At 41.2% G+C, this 23,051-nt stretch overlaps 1 protein-coding gene across 1 annotated transcript in view; it reads right to left on the bottom strand.

Annotated features, from left to right (window-relative positions):
• Positions 1 to 1,484: 1,484 nt before the first annotated feature.
• Positions 1,485 to 23,051, bottom strand: part of pdzrn4 (PDZ domain containing ring finger 4) — a gene marked incomplete at both ends in the record, with an annotated part of 33,385 nt that continues 11,818 nt past the window's right edge. The window contains 8 exons of the mRNA XM_079235805.1: positions 1,485 to 2,057; positions 2,750 to 3,793; positions 4,075 to 4,191; positions 4,377 to 4,478; positions 6,695 to 6,757; positions 8,280 to 8,378; positions 13,561 to 13,663; positions 14,569 to 14,825. Coding sequence (XP_079091931.1) covers positions 1,485 to 2,057; positions 2,750 to 3,793; positions 4,075 to 4,191; positions 4,377 to 4,478; positions 6,695 to 6,757; positions 8,280 to 8,378; positions 13,561 to 13,663; positions 14,569 to 14,825 — 2,358 coding nt within the window. The remainder of the gene's footprint in view (positions 2,058 to 2,749; positions 3,794 to 4,074; positions 4,192 to 4,376; positions 4,479 to 6,694; positions 6,758 to 8,279; positions 8,379 to 13,560; positions 13,664 to 14,568; positions 14,826 to 23,051) is intronic.

The following is a 23,051-nucleotide window of genomic DNA, read 5'->3' as shown; positions in this document are numbered from 1 at the left end:
ATGATCAGAAACATGAAACTGATAGGGATTTTGTTTTTTTGTATTTTCACAGAAAATGTGTCCACTCCTTAAGGAGTGTCTTTGGCATTGAAAAGGATAATGTGTAAACAAGGTTCCACAGGCTCTCTTAAGCACAGTGGTGCTGAGGGCTAAACATCAGCATGCTCACAATGGCAATACTTGCAAGCTGATTAGCAGGTGTAATGCTTACCAGCTTGGACAAATTTGAGATAAATTTGAAGTTTGACCTGATGGTAATGGAAAGGCACGACATTTCTTGGCTATCCATCCTAGTTGTTGAGATATTTTAGTCCAGGGGCTGAAAAAAATGTTCAAAAAGACGTTTTTTTTCTGAATCGTTCTTTTTATCATTATTGTTTTATTACAAATACCACCATCAACAAATACTGAACTCAAGGCCTCTTCAATGAACTTTACAGTGAAAAGCAGCAGGTTTGAGTTGAAAGGCTGCACTTTGATACATTTCCTGGACTTCCCGATCACTTAATATGAAACATTTCTCAAACGCACCATACAAATTATTTTACAATAAATAGAAATAACAGTAAAGAATATAAATATGAATCTATTCAACATTTTAAACATAATTCACACACGTATGGTTTAGGGTTCGGGGTCAGCTCGAGGGTCAGAGTTAGGACTGTGAGGTGAGGTAAAACTGTTTCAAAAAGCCCTCCTAGCTCATGAATAATAAAAGATTTCGAGATAGCATAATTATATTTTCAGTGCTTTCAACTTTTCAGATGCCTCTGACTCAACAGACATTATCAACACAATGAAAGGAGTGTTTTATGAGACTAGTTCAGTGATTTAACAAAGTTTCTATTTCTCTTGTGTTGGTCTGGCATTCAATGCCGGCTACAGTACAATCAAATAGTGTCAACTCTGACCGTGATGGTTTGGTGATACATAACATAACATTAGTATAACATAAATAAGATATGACAGAAGATTTGACATTTAGTGTAAAAAAATCCTTACAAAAAGTTACTGAGTTTACAAAGTGTGAAAAATATTGTAATTTCCCTATTATAAAAAAATGCCACTTTGAACGAGGCAAGTGAAGTTGCTTCATATGCAATGAAACACAAGAATATGGAGTACGGAGAGACAATACATATTGTTATGGAGTTATTGTGTTGGTTTCGCACGTCTTTCCGTGTATCAGTTTGAACCAACGTGCTACCAAAAGCATCTTCTATCAAAAGCCAGTGCATTACCAAAAAGTTTTGAATGGCTGAGGTCTTGTAATGAGAGAGTATTACTATTCAAACATTCTTGAAGTGATAGTTACAAAGTTGCCTTGGGAATGCTACAGAAGTCCTCCAGCAGTGACATTTTAATCAAATTTCACAGACAGACAATTTCTTTTTTTTTATACATAAAGCAGTAGTTTCTGAAATGCAGGCCTCCTGATCTTAAAGTGGTCAGTACTTAGAAATATGCAGTACTTCTTGTGTCCGCTAGACAGTTGTGACAGATAGGAAAGCGTTATGTACTTTGGAGCCCTCTGGGACTCGAGCCCCATGAGTCATCAGCTCCTGGATGGTCATCCAGTTATCCAGGATCTTTTTGTTTCGTTTCTTCATCATCTTTTTGTGACTGAGCTCCAAGATATTGACCTCCTTCCTGCCCTCCGCTCCGCTGGCCGGCCCCTCCTTTAGACACTCAAGGCGGCTCTTTTGCATGAACTCCCTCCTCTTTCGTTGCTCCCTGGCCCGCGCCAAGTGCTGCTTCCTCTCCTCTTTGCTCCAGTACCGGCCCATCTTCATCTCGCTCATAGCATCGTCATCTGTGGTCATGCCTCCGCTCCTCTCTTCTCTGATCCTTAGCGCCCGCTCCCTCAGAATGCGGTCGCGAGCAGGCCTCCGGGCCACGTAACGCGTGCCGTCAGCCCGAACTTTGACCTTCCACTCGAGACGGGGTTCCCCAGGGCGTCCCGTCCGGTGAACGGGATCTCTGCAGACACTGAGCAGACTCAGCTGACTTTGGGAATACTCCAGGGATGAATGTTGTTGTAGCAGCTGCATGTAGCTCTGCAACAGAGAGAACATTGTTAGCACAGCATTGTCTTTAGATGTGTCTCTCTCAAAATGCAAATCAGTATTAAGCTTAGTTTATACGAGCCAGAAAATGACGTAATAACGGCTGGCGCAGGGTGTGTGTAGGCCCCGCCCACAAGTGGTCGTGGAGCTTGGTCGTGCACCTCTCACGTGACTGTCACCAATAGTTAACTAATACATCTATTAACATCTCTAGGGATTATGCAAAATAGGCCAATTTGTTTCGAGATGCTTTAGAAACAGAAAGGCTTCATTTGAGTCAATACTTTGTCAGCCAAATCAAATTGTTTACAGGATATTCAACCTCCGTCTCTTTATGGTGCATGTAATACTTGATTTTACAGGGCTCATGCAAAGGCAATAAAGTAGTCCATGAATATGATATATACGTTTCCAGATAATTACAAGCCCTCCTCAGCATTGTGGAGGTTGGTTCGTGTCTTTTTGGCGATTACACCGACAGTCTAGCGGCATATCTATGCGTTACAATCGTGGTCTTTTTGATTCTTCACAGTTCAGTTTGTTTGTACGCCCTCTGGCGTTTCGGATAATAATGCAACGCACAGCACATTGAGCATAAAAGGCTCCGTTCATGCTCGGAGCTAAGCCAAGCACGAGTCTAAGCAAAGCTTTAGGTCGACACATCTCTTATTGATGAAACCTACCTGAAGTTGCCTGGATCCTCCCTGGCCTTGATAGGGCGTTGTCTGATAAGAACCATAGGGAAGCCCCCTCCTGGAATCTCTGCTCCTCCCTTTCTTCTCACACCTCTCATCGTCCGCAGGCAGGGAAGGGTCTGACTCAGACCGGGAAGGGTTGCTCTGGTCTGGGCTGCTGGAGATAACAGGGCCTGGGTCTCCTGGTCGGCTACTAGTGGGTGAACTCTTGGTATTGGGTGTGGAGGAGGCCAGTCTAAGGTTTTTCTGGTTGGTGAGGCTGATGCGTCTATTCAGAGAAAGATCAGGAGATCTCTCTATTCCTAAAGGTGTCGACCGCGCACTCTCCGCTGTGTTGTAGGCACTGGAGCTGTCCTTTTCCCGAATCCTGTCGCTGTCCGACCGCTCAGGGTATTCATGGATGTCGGCCAACCTGCCTTTTCGCTTGTGTCCGTCTTTGGGGCTTCGTCCCGGTGAACAGGTCGCTGGTTGTGAGGGTTCCAGCTGGTGGGCCTGGCGAAGCTGATGTGCCTGCATGATGCTCTGGCACTCAAGCTCAATGCTGCACAATTCCTCATTTAGCATCCTCAACTCCTGCTCCACGCCGTTGCCTCCTTCAACGCCGCCGATGTCATCTTCATCCACTTCTTGCTCAGTGACACTGCACTCTATACTGTGTCGAATGGAGTACACCCCACACTCGCCTCCATTCCGGATTTGACACTTGAGCTCCAGAAGTTGCTGAAAGTGATTCTCTAAACCTAAACTCCCTCCTCCACCATTGCGAATACTGATTACCCCTTCATGGCCTTGGCCTTTGGACAATGTCCTCGGACCCTGGCTGTCCTGTGGCACTACAGTCCCTCGTCTTGAGTGTGGATGCTCCACCCGCCAGCGCTCTCTCAGGCATTGGGCTGGGCTCCTCCTGTGGAGTCTAGCCAACAGTGGTTGGTGATCTGGACTGTCTGTACTGTGACCAAACCCACTGTCTTTGTCTTGGTTGTTGGAGGAACACGTGGCTGTGTCTGTTGTCATATCTTCTTCAGCTAGATGCTGGTGCATGAAGAGAGATAAACAAAAACAGTGAGTCCTCCTCAAGGCCAATTTAATACATGCAAGACCTTATGTTTATAGCGGATTATGATTGTGTTACAACGTGCATTGTGAACAGAGGATGATCAGCAAAATGTCCCTTGGAATGACATCTATAATGGACGATTCTGCACCATACCATTTACATCCAATGCCAATAGAGTAAGTAGTGTGCCCCAGAGAGCCTGTTTGTCAAATGTTGTCTCCAGTTTTGATGCACTTCTCTCAGCTTACGCTCTCACCTCATCTCCCCTGTCAAAGTTACGTTCCTTCTGCTTCCTCCTCTCCTCCAGGATTTCCATCTTCAGCTCCTCCACAAGCTCCTGTTGCTCGTCATCCAGCCATACCTCCTCCTCCAGCTGAAATCACAACATCTTGTCAGAAACCTGTCTTCTGCCGTGTTGTTGTGTGTGTGTATAGAAAGAAACTCCAGAAAATCACGCTGACAGCTCGAATGAAAGCAAAAGGCACTTAGACAGCTATTTGACATAGCAGGGTTTCAAGAAAGAGCTGAGAGCCTGTGGAGGTGTGTGTGAGTGTTTACCAGGATTTCTGGTCTCGTCACCAGCAGTATGATGCTCCTTGCTTCTTCACTTGACAACAAGGCAACTGCTTTCTCTCTGTCTTGCACTTCACAGCCATTTATCTGTACATCAAAGACAAGTGTAAGAGGAATGAACTTGTAGAAAGTCCCAACCACACACCAAAGAAAGGACCTGTAATTTCATCATCATCATCATCATCATCATCATCATCATCATCATCATCATCATCATCATCATCATCATCATCATCATCATCAACCATTTAACTGACATGAATGAAAAGATAAGTGTAATACAACTACCCATTGTTCCTTGCTAGACGCACCTTGCGAAATCACACTCTGACACTTCTCTCTCCTCGTCCTCTCCTCTTTCCACCTATTTTCTCCCATCATTAGTCTCTTTTCACACCTTTCTTTCTCGGATCTCTCCATCTGTCTTTCCTCCTTCCTCCCATCACATGCACCAACTCCACGCAATCCCTAGGAAAGGCATGGGTAGGCTGCATGCTCGCTAAGGGGAGTCAATTGCAAGTGCGTAGTCCGACCTCACGAGAGCCTGCTCTCAGCACACATCCAGACACACAATTAACTGTTCAGTGACAGGTGGCGTTCATCTTTTCCTCACTAGAGTAATGGGTCTGTCAGAAGAAGATAATAGGGCCAGCAGTACAGCGGGCCCCGCTCCCCACAATCATTCACCCTACCGGGATACAGAAACACTAGTGTGAGAGAATGGAGGTAATCAGAGTGCTATGTACAATAAATATGGAGGCGAGGTAATGTTGGCACACTGTTGTTCAGACTAGAAGCAAGTTGAAAGGACATGCAGTAAATATCCATCAAACTATATTTCAGCGTTTCAATATTTGTACAAATATGCTACATTGATGTACTAGGCGGTGCTCAAATTACCCATATTCTTTGTAAATATTAGTGAACTTGTGTAAAGCTGAAGAGTTTTGCTTTACTGCATGATCAAGTTCCACCATGTATACTACACTTAGTTTTTGCTATTTATTTTACTTTTGTAATTCTTTATTCAACATATGAGGCACAACACACATTGGATGCTCACATAATAATTTTAAATAAAAAAGTAACAAACACGCCATTGTTATCTAAATCATACATTAAATTATGTGTATTTTCTAACTTGACAAACATGTTACATCCATTTTAAATGTGTGGGTTTAGTGAAGTGCATTGAGTACACTGCAATGAGAAATATTTTAAACTGCATATTGTCCCCAGTTAAAAACAAATCCACACGGCTCTGTATTTCAATGCCGTATCATGCAGGAGAAATGCTTGTGTGCTGATCGGGAACTAAGAGACTCATCAGTTGCAAAGAAGTCTGTAAGCTGTCAGCGTAACGTTACAGACAGCATGGCACGAGAGGCTCAAATCGGCTTTCAGGGTAAGTGCAACAGCCAAAGAGAAGGAGGGCAGTCAGAGGCAGAAAGTGCTTTCAATGAACTCATCAACTAGTTGAGTGTGTTTATCTGCACACACACACACACACACACACACACACACACACACACACACACACACACACACACACACACACACACACACACACACACACACACAAAAGTCAGAAATATATAAATGGGCTAATTTCGCAAATATCAGACATGGCTCAAATAACGGAAATACCATGAAATTGGATAATTAGTAAAAGAAAAGGGAGAGAACATGAGGGGTTCAGGCAATTTCTCGTTAAGTCCTAACGAGGGACTGCTCACCTGTGCGACCTACTCCTGGTGTCACTAATTGGTAAGCTTAAAGTCAAGAGTGCAAAGCCTTACACTTTGCTAATCCTGTATTCCAGTGGGGAAACTATGGGCACTCAACCTGTTTTATATTTGTGGTAGACTTGATACAGACATAATCCAAAGTTGAAAAACTGTTGCAACATTTTAACTATGTGGGTTTTGAGAGAACTACTAGGGTTGTTTTGTATATTGCTGCAGAGTAAGACAGAGAGGAGGGCCAGAGATGATATAGGGCCTGGTGTAACTGTGAATAGGGCTTTAATTTCCCTGGCAAAACGAGGTGATTAAATATACATATGCTTGCCCGGACTGGAGACACCGGCTGCTTAGCTATGCTCTAAAAAAGACTGCTTTGCTCGCAGCTTAGTGGACCTAACTGTTTGCTCAACACAGAAAAAATCTAATAGGAAATAATGTTTTTTTTTGTTTTATATATTCTTTTGTTAATACAGCTAACATACAATACAAGCACCTGTCATGAGTTCATAATATAACCTGTGTGAATGTACTTTGGTCACTTGTGTTGACAATAAGCACCTGCAGAATACGATCTCCTTCCTTGATGCGTCCATCTCTTGCTGCAATGCTATTTGGCTCCACCTGCACAAAAGAACATGAAAATCAATGCTGACAGCCGGCCACTATCTCCCTTTTCTCAACACTGATGCACCGCTCTCTCACCACTGCGCTGTCATCTCTGCTGTCAGCTAAAAAGTATGTTCTTTTTTTCATGAAGAGGAGCCTATTTTCTCGCTGACAACCTCATATTTTTCTTATGCCACAGGTTTGTTTTCACAGGTTCTTGGCGCTGACAATTCGTTTAGTAGCTGGTGAGTGACACTGACTGATGCAACATGGAAGTCCTTAATATCCTACAAGAGACCATGTGAGTTATAAATAAAAAAACAAAAAATAAAAACAATAAAAGTTATTGCACAGACATTTATTTATTTTATTTTAGTTGAATGAATAAATCTCTTATTTTTTGGAATGCGTCCCAGTGGATATGCAACAACAATACAAGCCCTCAATTTTTCATAAACGTTGTTGTTCTTGCGTTGAAGATCAAGAGCGATTGCTACATGTGGGGAAACAAATCCCGAGTGGAAATGGAGAAAAGAATCACGCACTTCCTAAAGTTGCACCCATGCTACCCGTTCATACATTTTAATGAGTGAAATTTGCAATTTTATTATATTTTATCAAACATTTCAAAATAAATGCGGTCGGTCGGTGGGTGCCTGTCTTTACAATCTGTTGTGGGTTAGCAGGTTTCATATTAGCATATTCTCATCATTCATCATATTCCTCGTCTTGTTCAAGTAGAGCAAGTGAAAACCAGAGAATTATATAACAGATTTATTGATATGTAATTCTAAAAAGATTGAAAGAAACTAAATATACTGTAATTCTGTCATTGAGATCCTTATAGCAGCTCTTACTTTTCACATGCTTGCCTTTTTTGTGTTAATACTGGGATTGAAACTGCACCTGCAGCCATTTTAAAGCCCTCATAATTTCATCATTCATTCAGTTTTGTTTCGGAATGAGCAATGTGCAATTTTTTTTTCTATGCTGAAAAATCATTTGAATAATAATCTATGTAATATATCCCCTCTTTGTTTATTGTTTTTGGTATTCAGAGGTTGTACAGTAAATGCATCATTTAACATACTGTGTGGGGAAAAGAGAAGGTTGTCGCTCAGAGCTAATTAAAACATTGAATTAAAACACATCAGAGCAGGAGGAATGAGGAGGAATGAGAATGAACGGGAATCATATTTCAAACCTGACTTCCTCTTTTGCCATGCATCGCTCATTCAGAGTTGATATTTGACTAGCTCTCCTTCCTCCCTCATTCAGTTCTACTTGCTCTGTGCTTCAGGACATAACGATGGGAATTCAAATGGGATTTCATGCCATCTTTTAATAACTTCCTGCTCCAAAGGAAACTGATCATGGGAACATGTAGCTCTGTCAGACCTTATCGGGGAAGAAGATAATTGCGTGACCAGAAAAAGCAATTACTAATAAATCCTAAAAAGAAAACAGTTATGTGATTACACTATGCTTACCTATAAGTGTAAGTGTAGGATCAAATAACGGGAGCATCTGTGCCTACCTGGCTGACATAGATGCCGCTGTCCTCCTCGTCGTCGGTCCTGTAGCACAGTGTCAAGCCAAGCTTCTCCAGGCTGTTCCGCCTGCACAGCTCCACCTCCTGTTTCACACACAAACAAACCAACAATGTTTTAAACTAGAAATGCTTTCCCATGGTGCCCCTGTTATGTGTCGTTTTTCCCAGTGGATCTGATGGATTCCAAAACCCATATTGTTTCAAACACAGAGTTTACTCATCTGTTCTACAGTGCAGCTGAAACGATACCACCCACGAGACGAGGTCCAACTTGATTGTCATGCTCGACATCATCGTCACTAATCACTTGGGGGGGTTTGTTGTTCTGTAGTCACAAGTAGTGAGACTGCTTCCGGCAAAGATAATTTATGTTAATTTTCTACTGATAATATCCAGGCAAACTCAATTGCCTACCTTTCTCTCTCACACACACATACACACACACACACACACACACACACACACACACACACACACACACACACACACACACACACACACACACACACACACCTACACACACACACACACACACACACACACACACACACACACAGCTATATATTCATGAGTGCTGTTGCATCCCCATAAGCACTTATTGGCGCTCAATATACAATTAAGAGCATATCAGATGTTTCCAGACGGCTCTCAACATGACGACAGCTGAGCCGGCGTCTTGAAGCTAATAGTGTTTACCTGGGGGGTGAACCAAAGTAAAAACTAAATAATTGTGAACACGTGAAGTGGAAATGTTGCATAGCATTGTTACAATATTATGTTCTGGATTGCCTCAAGCACTAGACTCTCATTGTCGCTCTTCTTTGCGCTCCACCAGTTCCTAAGGGAACTATCTCTATCTTTTGCTGCTTAATGCTAACTCTGTCAGTTGTTTGGACATCAGCAGAGTACGGGAGGTTTTATCAGAGCTTACCATGAAAACAGCTGCCTGCTGTGACTGGAAATGAGGTTGAATAGACTAAAGCATCGAGAGTGAAGCAAAATGATAAAATTGTCTGCGATAAAACCAGTTGGCAGAAGCTAACACTCTTTAAAGCTAAGGGGAACTGAATACAGCACTTTTTCCATGCCACATTATCATTTTTGTCATTGCTGAAATAAAAAATGTGAGGTTGCGCAGCTCCAAAGACGACCTTCCATAACCGAAGCGGGACAAAGCTGCCACCCACATTGCTATCACTGGAGCTACTGTATGTGTCCGTTTTCAGGGGGGAAAGGACCGAGTTAATTGTGTAGCACATACCCACATAGTTCCAAACTGGTTTAGTCCCTTGGAGTTGGCCTCATGATGATTAACAGCTCAACCCAGCACAATGAGCACGTACACACACACACACACACACTTACACAATAGAGGACGACATAGCAAACACATAAACAAAGCCCCAGCATGTGTTCTGTACATCAATGAAATAGACGCCTAAGCATCAAACTGAACCCAGCATGTGTCAACATACAGGGGCAGGTCTTTAATGGCTAAAGTAATGGTATTCCACTGGCTGGTCCCGTCCCACAGGAAATGTTTCTAAATTTAGCTTGACTCGCTACTGGCTCCTTTTAATCTCTGCTGTGTATAAAGGTAATCACATAAAGATAACTCAAGGGGTAATCTTTATTAACCCCATGCTGCCAAATTCATTTCAGCACTGTGAAGTTGTGAAATGAGGGGAGTGGGGTAAAATGAGGGATGGGAGCAAGAATTAAGCTCGGGCCCCCTTTTTTTCTGTCATGGGAAGCCTTGATAGCAGAGATTGGCAGGGGAAGTAATTAATTTCTGTGGCATTTAACTCCCTGTGCAGACAGCCTTGACCTTCAAAGGTTGGGGTGTGTGAGGAGTTTATAATATTGTTACACCATGAGCTGGTCCCGACTTCCCACACTCCTCACCAGTTTAGTACACTCGCTGATTTGTACAGCCCCTGACAGTGAAATAACAGCCGCATACATTTAGATCAGACAGCGCTAATGCCTTTATATCAGTGCACATTGGGTGGCACGCTGGATTACTGGAGTCAGTTATCGTGCTGTGAAGCCCACTAGTGAAGATGTGTGGAGCCAGGGGTGCTGAAACTGTAGATAAGCTCTATTTGTGATGATTGGATCCTAATCCGTCTAAATTATGGCACAGCGAGCAAAAATAATTCCACGTGGTTTACAATGCATCGACACAATTGATGGAATTTGTATTCTAACTTTACAGTATATGGTTTTCCAATTTAAAATAGGAGAGATCCCATTTACCACATTTACATTATTATAAATGGAGACATGTGACAGGTGGCGTGCTGTCTTTCAGAGCAACATCTGTTTGTGACATTTCAGCATTTACCAGGACACTTTATTTTTCATTCAAAAGAAATGACTGCCTAATGTTCATTAGCACATTGTTTCCACATTGCAGATGATGACATCCTTTCACAAATGATCATTCAGTCAGCCAAGAAAAGCTTACAAATAAGAGGTTACCTATTGATTCAGTGCTGTGTTTAGCTTCTATTGGATGTTTCCCCCTCTACTTTGGTGATACTTTTCTATTTGCTAGTACATTGACATCCTCAACACAAACCATTTAGTGGAGGCAGCTCTTTGAAGTGTGACAAAATAACTCCTGTTAAAAAGGTTATCTCGGATCGGATTAAAGACTATTGATGTTCAAACGTAAACCTGCATTACAACCAGGGGGGTGTGGATTTTGTAAGATGTCGGCATTTATCAGGCTAAGTAATACAGATAGTATCTAGTTGCATCATGGTAACTGGGATTTTAGGATCTTGGCCCATACCACACAGTAAAGGATGTCTTGGCCTTTGCTGCATTGATGTTGACCATCCGTCATTTATCATGAATGAAAAGGTCTTTCTTCTTTATTCAATCTCCTTGTTTCTACTTGCACTGATGAAACATATTCTTTATTTTTGTAGCACCACTTGCATACCAATATATATATATATATATATATATATATATATATATATATATATATATATATATATATATATTTTTAGCATTAAAACAACCACGGCTTTGATGTTTGACATTGTTGAAAATCTAACACTATACGGATACCTGTCTGCTTTCCGGAAGACTGCTGACACTTCATTAACTGTGTAAACGGATGACCAAACAGAGCATTCACTTAAATCACTTTGCCTGGGAAGTAGATCTAAATATCCAAAAGTGGTTGCAAACTGTTGAGAACACAATTAACTTACACATCCAATTCAATATAATTCAGTAATCTTGGTTTTGGAATGGCTTGCTAACGATCAAAGATAAAAAAAGAAAGAAATGTTGGCTCTGAAACTCATTTGCTACATCTGTCTGCTACTTGCAATATTATACAAAAGTAGCAGGAGTAGTATTATGACAGCAGGAGTACCCATGTGGACAATCAGTTTGAAGTGAAGCCCAACCTGTCAGAAGTAATGTTCCTGGGAATGGCAGCCTTATTCTGTACCATCCAAGAGGAAAGCGATTCGTGTTTCAGTTAGATACACACGGATGGACACAGAGGTAAGTGAGGACGGCTGATTTGGTGTCTGTACGTCTGGCAGGTGCTGTGGGGGTATGTGTGTGTGTGTGTGTGTGTGTGTGTGTGTGTGTGTGTGTGTGTGTGTGTGTGTGTGTGTGTGTGTGTGCGTGTGTGTGTCTGTGTGTTGTAAAGCCGACCTTGATCGGATACTACGGCTATTACTGCACACAAGCCCTCCACCCCCCTTCCCACCGCCGCTCCCACCCCTGACACACACCGGAGACTCTTTCATCCAGATGATGCTATAAGGTAAGGCCACAGCTGGCAGCAGAGGAATCCTAATGACCCACAATGCAGTTCACTGAACCAGGAAGTGCCTATTAAACCAGGGAGGACCATTGACAGTTGCAAACGCCACACATCACTGTCACCTATCATGACCCTGAGGTCCACTCTCTGAGTGGCATGGTTCATCTGTTACAATGGAGCCACTACAGACTGTATGGCAATGACAAAATAGCGTGCGCACATGCTAAAGTAAGAAGTGAGAACAGGCTTAACGTTACCTGCTAAACATCAGCATGTTAGCGATGTCTTCATAAGCATGTTAGCATGACGGAATTAGCTTAGGAAGTGTTGTGCCTAAGGACAGCCTCAAAGAATCGCTAGCACGACTAATTAATCCTGAAAAGATGTCTATCTTCAATAAATCTATCTGTGCAATTTGGGGCAGTATGAACTTGTATGTTTTTAACACATGGTAGTGACATGTACTAATAAAATAAATGCAGCTTTAATGCATAGGATTTTGTGAACAAGCACAAATCTTTCCAAACCTTTAACAATTAAAAAATATGTAACTCCTTATTTAGAACTGAGGTTTATTTGTATTAGGGATACTCAGTATTTTGAGTATGGCCTACAATAAACCAGACATGATAACACTTTTTTATAAATATCATTGATGGCAGATAATTCATCAGCCTCAACCGAACATATGCTGGTTGATTAATCAGTGCAAGGTTCCTTTACATTCTGTAACATTGCTCACCCTAACAAACAGTGAGTGCTTGCTTTTTACTACACAACCGTCACAATTTCTGTTCAGCTCGAAGTGGTTGTCTGAAAAGGGGACACACATATTTCTGAAGGACAGTGCATAATGAGAGGGAAACTAACAGCTTGTGACTGAAACACACTGGTGATTCAACAGGGAGGGATTTTATTTTGGTACGATTAGATGAAGAATGGCCTTCCGTCTTCCACCCAGGGTCTTTGATATGCTACGCAGAACAATCTAGCGTGGATGCAGCTTTCACAAGGGACAGACAATTTCCTCGTACTATTGTGGGAGACAATCTCTCTTGAATTGTTGTGGGACTTGTGAGCATCATACGTCAGGGCGAGCCTTGGATTATCTCCAGAGATTGTTTATTACTGACACACCAGTGGCCTCTTGTCCAACTGCATTAAATCTTGTTGAAAAAGCTTGGAAATCTGAAGCCACAAAGTGAGAGATTGCACAAGTGTTGTGCTGTGCTTCATATGAGTCTGTTACGCCGTTACCATAATTTTTATTTTTCATTTAAAAACGGAGTGCTCTGCGTGTCAATAATGAGCTCCCAGTCTTATGAAGACATCTTTTTTCAGCACCCATCAAAAGTTGGTCAAATAAAAGCACCAGAAGAAGGATAATGAATTGCACATGAATGTGATTGGAAAACTCTCATCATGTTTTGATAGTTCTGTTTTTAAATGATTTTTTAATGTTCTTACCTCATACTCATACTCTTCAGTCCTCTCCACTTCTGCTGGGATATTGGACAGGTACTCTGGACATTCATAAAACTCATGCTCCATGGTGTGGATGGAATGACAACTAGAGAGAACAAAGAAGAAGAGATAGTTACTTTAAAGATCATTAATGTATGTTCCTTTATGTATACGTCTTTAGTGTCATCACTAATTTGGAATAAGCCGCTCATGTATTGAATGGCTTTTTCAGTGTGAGAATGACGTTATTATACCAGTTAAATTAGGTGCAAGTTTGAAATTACTTCTTTGAGGATAATTAAATCTTCAAAAAAGAATTCACAAAACATATCCTGATTGTTATCATGCAATATACTAGCATACCCCTTACATTAAAGTAGTTTATCTCCTTTAAGGTACTTATTTTGCAACAAACCTCTAAAAAAGCAATGTAAACATCAACCAATAGCCCCATAAAAGCCATGACCTCTGCAAATTGTCCCCATGATAATGTTCCCTCCATAATTATTGAACCAGGCTGGCAGATTTGTAGTTTCATAGGACAAATTGATTTCATCTAGTGCCCAGCAAAGCCCTATTAATAGCCACAGAATGGATGTAGCGCCAGAAAGGCTGCTCTATCAGCCCATTGGCTTTTAATCGTGCAGCAAAAGCTCCCATTAAAGAAAATGGATGTCGCACACAGAAGCAATTATTGCATGCGGGTTTGGTTCCGCATAATGATATCACAAGGAAAAAGTACTTATCTATGCTGGGGGTTTCCACACCATGATACAACGGTTTAACTACTAGCATGAAATGAAGAGAACAATAGTAGAAGCCTTGGGGAAGCTTCAGGTTCATTTGAGTTGGACTCACTCCCCCCTGGTTCCAGCTAACAAAATACAGTGTAATCATTTTCAACTTGTTCATGTCATCTCAGTGTGTGTAGCAGTGACGGTCATGTACCTTTCACCAGATGGAAAACTTCTTGCATTGGCCTTAAACTTTACTGCAAGTGTTTGCACTCACCTGTCAGACAATAGGAAGGGACAGATGTCAGGGACGGGAGGAGTAGCCGGCCGAAGCTTCGCCAGTGCCATGATATGCTCGAAGGTGATGTCCGTCTGTGTGCAAACATCCACCACACACACATCCTGTGGCGCACCGCTATAGTTATGTGCAACGGCGGGGGCTCGTCGGAGAGCCTGGACAACGATGGGGTCTCGCCTGATGGCCTCCACCACTGCCTCCTCATGGTCCACCTTGGAGAAGTTGCGCCCGTTCACCTGGAGGGGTAAGGGGACCAAAATGATGTTCATGTTGAACGTTGTGGTCAGAAAGATGCAAACCATAGTCTGTTACGACTTCTGAATTCATCTGTCGGTGGCAATACTTATAATATATACCTCTAAGAAGAGAAGACTAAGTAGAGAGAGAAAGGAGACCTTGTACACTTTTAAAGATCACAGTGACTTTTATTTTTTCAAACCCTCATTTATCCAAGGACGATCTGACATACATGCATGCTCTTTTCCCCAACAAACTGTTTCACATTCACACCTGGGAGCCTCACAGTACTTTTATATGTCTCCGCAGTCAGCCGCTGAATAGCTTCCAGTAAAGCAACTACAAGTTAAGTGCTTTTATAAAGGGCACTTTTGCAGTAATTCTCGATGGAAATATAAAAAAAAAAAAATCTCCCTTGTTTTTACCTAACCGCCACACTTTCCCAGCAGGTTCAGACCTTTTCGCTGCTCCTCACGAATGCGCTTCTCTATCCTTTTGACTGCTGCCACATTTACACAGTCTGTAGAATGTACTATAATACAGCATTTGCTGATTGTGAAAAAACTCTTTAATGAGCTAATTGTATCTTGTTTTGTTTTGCAACAGTATTCCTCTTCAAATCAATCTAACTCAAATGCATTATTTACATTGCATTCCTACCATTAAGCCCATAACACGTATCTATACAAATAATACTGATTTAAGAAAATGACCAGCAAAGTGGAAAGGAGAAGTGGGGTGAGACCATAATCCATTGATAACATCAGTTTTAGCAAGCAGAACCTACTTCATTTGCAAGATCAGGAAAGGTTGTGCCACGAGGGAATCAGTGCAGAAGAGATGTCATACTGACAGCTGTCAATGTGAAAACACACACACAGACACACCTATGTGTTTAATGGTAACCCAATTAGTTTAACCTCTGTATGCCGAGGCTGTGAAGTTCAATTTCAGCCTGAAATTGATTGTTTGCATTGATTTTGGGAGTGAGAGTGTCAGAGTTTGTCAAGGGCTTAAAATGTGGAAGCATATGCCTAATGTCAGCATCATTATTGGGAGAACAAATTAGAAATAGGAAGAGCTACATTCTGAAATGTCTCTTGTACTGTATGCTTATGGCATTATATGGTTTTATTTTTGGGACGTTGCATGAGGTATGTAAACAAACCCCACAAACCAAATGTTCCAATGGCATCAGGAACCCATCAGTCCACATCCTACCGCCATCTGCAGCTATGGTAGCAGTTGACTTATGGCTGCATCCAACCTGTGGCCTTAGTGTTTTTTTTGCCACATAAAAGTTCTCCTCCACACACAGCATTGTGTCATCCCATTTGAATCTATGTGAAAAAGTAGATAGAAAGTTCCACAACATTGTTGAGTTGTAATGAGATCCAGATGGACACATTAATCTCCAATCAGAGGGAGTGCTCCGAAAGCAGGAAGTGATTGTGCGGTTACACCTGCCCGTGTGTTTACCTGCTGTTGTTCCTCCATTCAATCTGCCTGTTGATGAGCTAACTGGGGGCTGATTAATAGCCAGCAGATGTGACAACGACCGGGGATAATGGCTCAGAACGTGCAGGTTTTATGTGCGCGTGCACACGTTGATGCACAACACACATTTTGTACATAATATAGAATTTATAAAGCATTAAGGATGATTAAACCACAAATGAGGAGATAAAGAGGAGCAGACGAGTTAGGGAAGGGTTTTAAAGCTTTGAGCCAATTGAGATGTGGATTGGGCAAAGTGGTTCACAATCAAAATCATTCACCTATTCTTTTTTTATCTTCACGTTTAGTATGCTTTCAATCATAATGTAATTAATCTATATTTCTTAGGTGTGTTATTCATACTACTTCCCCTTCTTATCACACACATTCTGCAATAAACCTTCAGTGATATAGTGATCTGTAATAAAATATTTTCCATACGTTTCATTGAAATATTCTCATTTTCTGTGTATAATCTTTTTCTTTGCGGTTTCCTATTTTAATATTATTGTTTACCATTGCAATTACGTCCCCGAAGGGATTGTATTTTGATTTAGTCATAGTAAGGCATTTCCCTCTCCATCCATCTGTGTGTGAGTGTGTGAGACGCATGGAAGGCATACGTGTAAGCACGATATCCGTACTGACACATGTAGGTGTGCGGATTCCATCCATATCAAAACAGTAATTCCATTTTGATTACAAGTACCCTTTCTCATTTCTCCACTGCGCTCCTGTAACCAGGCTGACAGAGAGACGATATCAACTCAATGCATCATCTGATATAACCCCTGAAAGTTCTGCGAGAACACTAAAAATAGTAGAGATCACGGTAGTCCATAGGGACGGCTGTAATGAACCAACAGTCTCGCACAGCCTTCATATACCTCTCAAGTTAAAGGTTACCATTGCCAATAAAAATGGTTCCCAGTAGCCTTAAACCAAAGCCTCTTGTCTCTTCAAACACTCTTCCTTTAAAGGTCAAGGTTCAAAGTGGTGTGCTACAGTTTGGGACAGCAGAATATACCATAGCGTATGTGTGTGTGTGTTTCTACTTGTGTGTTCAGTGAACGCAGTAGGTCATCATCGATCTACAGCCTTTACTGAAAATGTAATTTGCTTGTTATCGGCCCTCTTTGTTATTACTCCTTGAGACACTTATTGCATGGTGCTTGTCTTTTTATCCATACTAGTTCTGACCCAGTAAAGCATCAGACCGTCTGATGGTTTTAAGTGGTGTATCACGCTCGATTAGATATTGTCTATGATGTATTGCTCCATATATTCATACAAATGAAGAAAAAAAACATTTGACTGCTCAGTCCGCAAAAAAAGATTCAGCGAAAGGGAGAAAAATAGATAGATGGATCAAAACATAAAAGTCCAGACACGGGAGAAACCCTTTAGTTGCTCAGTTTGTCGTCTCAAAGAGACAAATTGGAAGTCATAAAGGAGTGAGACAATTTAGACGCTTTTATCCAAAGGGACATTTTTGAACAATTACATGAGGAGCTCATTCATAAAGCAACTGTACTTTTCATTATTTATCTGTTCATTTTATATGACCAGCAGTTAATTTTCCCTCTTGGATCATTACATTTGTTTTGTATTCTTAAGATTCTCTGTGTCAGATGTTTGCTGAGGTAAGAGCAAACATTTAAAAAAAAGTCTATGCTCTAAGCATTACATTCTCCAAATAATTTGAACTATAATCTCTGTAAATTGCACATATTCTATTTGTATCTTTCATACTATACATTTTTTCACATCCCCTGGACAATAGTTTTCAAATTTTTGCACAAAGCTACTACTTTAATTTTACAACTGATATATTGTAGAAGACTTTTTGTTATGGTATTTTTATTGATAATTTTATGTGTGTTGTCTTGTGCAGTTATTGCTATTGTTTTTATGTTCTCGTATATGATTATGCTTCGTATGCACCAAACACAGAATACAATTCCTTGTAGGCTATGTGACAACCTACTTGGCAATAAACAACATTCTGATTTAAGGGTGCAGGGGAAACGCAGTATCTACAAAGAAAAAAAATCTATCTATCTCAGAAGCTTAGATGGCCCTTACTGCAAAACTAAACTACTGTGTTGTTGTTTTTCATCTTTATCATGTTTTGGATTTAGCTACCTCATAATGTATGTGGTATAACAAACTAAAATACTAACATGTTGGATTCATCAAAAATGATTTCCTGGAAATAGGTCAGCAAAAGTATGTATACTCACCCTCAGCTGTGTCTAACTCACCATGCCAGCTGTAACTTCATATAGTGTTCCTGCTTTAGCTGTTTAGTCTTTGGAGTTTTTAGATTTGTAGTTACTACAAATGTGTACTATATGCTTATTGCCCATAAAAACCTGAATTCAGAGCACTGTCTCCTCTCTCCTCTTGTGCTATGAAATTCCTGTGCCTTTTCTTTGATATCCACTTCTTGGCATTACTCTACAAAGACTTTAAGGTCACACACACACACACAGCAAACAGCGAGTCTCAGCTCCCAGCCATTAATGTCACATTTTGCTGCCTGTGATGCACCAATTACACACATCATTGACTATACGGGTTTACTAGCGGACCGTGGGGTGGAAATGGTCGGTACATGTGTCGAGACGGGGTTGAAAGTAGCAAGCCAATCAGTGCCGGGCCTGAGGCTTTCAATATGCTCAAGAGAGGACTCATGTCAACCTCTAAACGTATCCCACCGTTGGATCAGTGGGCCACTAAGACGGCTAAATGTTTTCACTTTTGAATACAAAAAGTAGCAATAAGGAAAGCCCAGAGATACGTGTTTGTTTGTGTGTGTGTGTGTGTGTGTGTGTGTGTGTGTGTGTGTGTGTGTGTGTTTTCTGTGCAGAGATAAGAGCGTGATGGAAATCACTCAACCTCACAGCTAAATCTGACAGATACGGTATCATTGTGAGCAAATGGAGGCACACACACACACACACACACACACACACATGCGCACACAGTTTAAACATGACATCGGCTCCCCACAGACTTGAAACAGCTCCACAATGCGGCTGTTTGCATTAGCCATGTTTGACTGAATAATGGCAATATCTCCGACTGAATAGGCTTACAATGGCCCACGAAACAATAACCCGCCGAGAGACCCCCCCACCCATCTATTCTCCACCGACCTCGTCTGCCTCTGAGGAAACACAGAGAACAACACCAGCGGCAAGCTTTCTTCCATAAATCCCACAGATCATGGTTTTCGTGAACTTCCGCTCAATACAAGTGAGATTGTTTTTACATAGAAATTGGCATATTGTGATGAGTGATGAAGCGCAGGTGGCGTGCTCCAATAATCTGTTAAAAAATCTCATTTCTTTTATTCCTTTTGCTGCATTGAGGTGGTTCGGGGCGGCCGCTCTCATGTGGCGAGGGCTCACTGTCGTAAATGTCTCATTTCAATAATAAAAGTGTCTGACATGCAATATCACCTATGTGCAGCGGAGGCAAAGAAGATGATGGTTTCATGAATTTGAATGGCAGGCTGTGCAACCGGTGGGCCGTGCTCGGTCAACTGCATCGCGCCAATTCTTGCCTTGTGTGGGATGAGAATAACACAATGATATTGTTGCATGTGTGACAATCGCCCTGGGCGAGCAACAGAATGACAGGATTGAAGTAAACCTTTCCCCCCCACCCTATTTCTCTTTCCAAACCCGTCTAATCTTGATCAGATACAGATCAATATTAATAACTGTAAACAATTTGCAAATGGTCAATTATAGACTTAAAGGGCAAATCAAGGAAGCTAGTTTGGTTAGCAAGTTGCCCATTAATACATTTCTCTGCAGTTGGCTAGCCTTCAGGCAGTTGTTAACCCAGGGGTCTGTGTTTCGTTTTTGTTGGAATATTTTAAATGATCTAAGACTGAAGTTGATTTGGGAAGCTTTTAAGATTTGCACTGTCTGCAATGTCTTTTCACAGGTTATACATATTTCGCTAAGTTACAGAACTTTTGTTTGTTAAGGTTTTGTAAGATGTGCTATTTTTGTGGTCGGCAGCAGTGAAGTTTAGTTTCCTTATGACTTTTATATTGAGCTCAGAAGTGAGAAAAACAACAACTCTGATATTACCTCTCCCTTACTGTACAATTACAGCACCTGCCATTTCAAAGGACATTTGACAATCCTATACATAGGCTTCCGTAAAATTTGCCTGAGAGTGGCTAAAAAACATATAATTCACTACAATCATAGCCAATTTCAAGCTGAGTATGATGACTGTGGGATAAATGTCTTCTGCGATGCGGTGATGTGATCCATGAGGTAAGGATAGTTCACCAGTACCTCATTGCAGAAACCTCAATCTGTGTCAAAATGCAACATTTTAACCGCAGGTTACTCTCTGAACTTACATTTTCCTCAAAGTTTAACAGTTTCACTTCAGAAAAGCCCTGACTCAACTTAAAAGAGCTTGAGAAGTTAGTGATATTTCACCTCTGTTTTGCATTTTAAGCCTGATTTATTCGTCTTTCCCCAATCAGAAACTGTTCACTATGCATTGTGACGCTCTGCTGTTTTACATTTCTGCATCGCACCAATTAATCAAAGTGACAAGGTATTTAATGAGAGGCAATTAGAGTGTTAACCAAAATGCAAATCAGATGGAAAGAGAAGGGTGTGCTGCGAGAGATGTGTGTGTGTGTGTGTGTGTGTGTGTGTGTGTGTGTGTGTGTGTGTGTGTGTGTGTGTGTGTGTGTGTGTGTGTGTGTGTTTTGGTAGCAGTAGCTACTTGGGGTATGCATATGTGTACGTTAAGCTATGGCAACGGGTTCAAGGAGATTCCGCTCAGTGCTCTTATTGAGACTCTTTTTCGGCGGTTTCCTGCCTGTGTTTACGTGCTCGTCTGCACCCATGATTGCATCTCTGTCCGCGCCTGCGAGTGCCTGAACAACTTGTAATGAGTGTCCTTCACAGTTTTTCACAGACATGGGCTCCTGCACAAACAGGCAAAAACAACCAATTAGTTCTGCATGGAGGAAGACCTCATGACAACATGAAACATGGATTAAATAGCTGCTGGCGGGACTGATGTTAAGTAGCCTGCTCCAGTCAATCCCTTGTACATCACACAGTATCTGTGTGCGGTAGATTAGACTGTGTTTTCTCTTGGAATCGCTCTTCACAGTGCTGGCTTGTTTTTAGCTTTTTAGATCTTCGCTTCAGAGGGAGAGTTAAATGTAAAAATGTATCAAATTTTAGCACAAGAGTGGCATGCTTCAAATGTTTGTTTTTTACAGTCTCACAGCAACAGCAGAGACCAGTGCTTCCCACATGTCCCTGTTCAATAATATCCGCGAAAAGTAACAAGCTGCTGTTCTGTCCTTCAACTGGTTACCCTGCGTTCAAGCCCCTCCTCATGGAGCATGGCACTACTGAAGTGTCCTTCAACAAGATCGACTTTGCTGCTCGGCAGCTGATCATACACTGTTGCCTTCCCATAGAGGGCGAAAACAAAAGATTATTTCCTCCATTTCCTGGAATAAATTCAGACATCATAGCCAGAACTAGATTTTGCGCCAATAACTGTGTTAAAACATAACATATCTCGTCACTATTATCTCCCTGCGGCTCCTAATTTCCCCCCCAAAGTTGGGAAGCAATGCAGCTGGCAGAGCTTCCTTTTTCTTTTTTTCTTTTTTATTGTGTGATTACATTAGAAAAATAATGGTTTGCTGTTATCTGGTAAAATAGTCAAATAACTGATTGACTTAACCTTAAACCGTATGTTTGTAGTAAAATACTACAAACATATTTGTTAATGTCACAAAGACGTACTGATGAAATGTAAGTACTGTCACCCTATTTTTCATCCAATTTGATTTTCTAATTGTTTTTATGTAATCAATAACAAACAAATGTCAGAAAAAAAGGGTTATTGGAGGGCATAAGGGAGTGGCAGGTTTTGAAATGACAATATAGTCACATGAGAAGACTGAAGAATAAATGAATGAATACTGGGAGATGTGGGAGAATTCATGTAGTTTCAAACGTATTGTTTATTGTTACCCTTGGATGGAATACTAATGCGCCCATTTGACATGTTGATCTTTTTGTGTTTTATGTCTCTATTGTCTATGAAATGATTGGAATGACTAATATTATTAGAACTTTTATTTCTCTTATTCTCCTTTCTGTGAAGTGATTTTTCTTTGTCTTGCTGTCGGGGGTTTATTTCCCCTTTTGTCTGTCATTGTAACTGCAAGTCAGCCCATTTCATGTATATTCAATGTTTAAAAACAAGGTATATAGCCCAAACCCTCTGAAAACAGACAGTACATCACTTTCTGTTCTATGGGTTTTGTGCATGTCTCGAGGGTTTTCTCGTCTCTAGCTCTTCACATGTCTATTTTTCCCCACCCCAGTGTGAAACCACCAGCAGTGTAAGCGTGTGCGCAGACATCACAGACTGTTGACTTGTGACTGTCATTCCAAGCAGCCATTTCTGATGTAAGTGGGGGGAAATCAAAGGTTATCTACTGTCAGTGAACGCATTAAGAACCATCTCATTTCCTGCTCTTTGTACCACTTCCACATGCAAGGCAGCTTCCTTTCAATTAGGCTTCAAGAATACAACCTTGGTATCAAACAGGATTTGTCTCATATCTTACGTTTTGGAAATACAATAAGTGCATTTTAGATTTATTCATAACACAACAGCATATGTGACACTTTCAAGGGAAAAGCAACCTC

This window comes from Taurulus bubalis (genome assembly GCF_910589615.1).
Source record: "Taurulus bubalis genome assembly, chromosome: 20".
Classification (NCBI taxonomy): Eukaryota; Metazoa; Chordata; class Actinopteri; order Perciformes; family Cottidae; genus Taurulus; species Taurulus bubalis.
The sequence above is the reverse complement of the archived record's forward strand: the minus strand, read 5'-3'. Positions and strand labels throughout refer to the sequence as shown.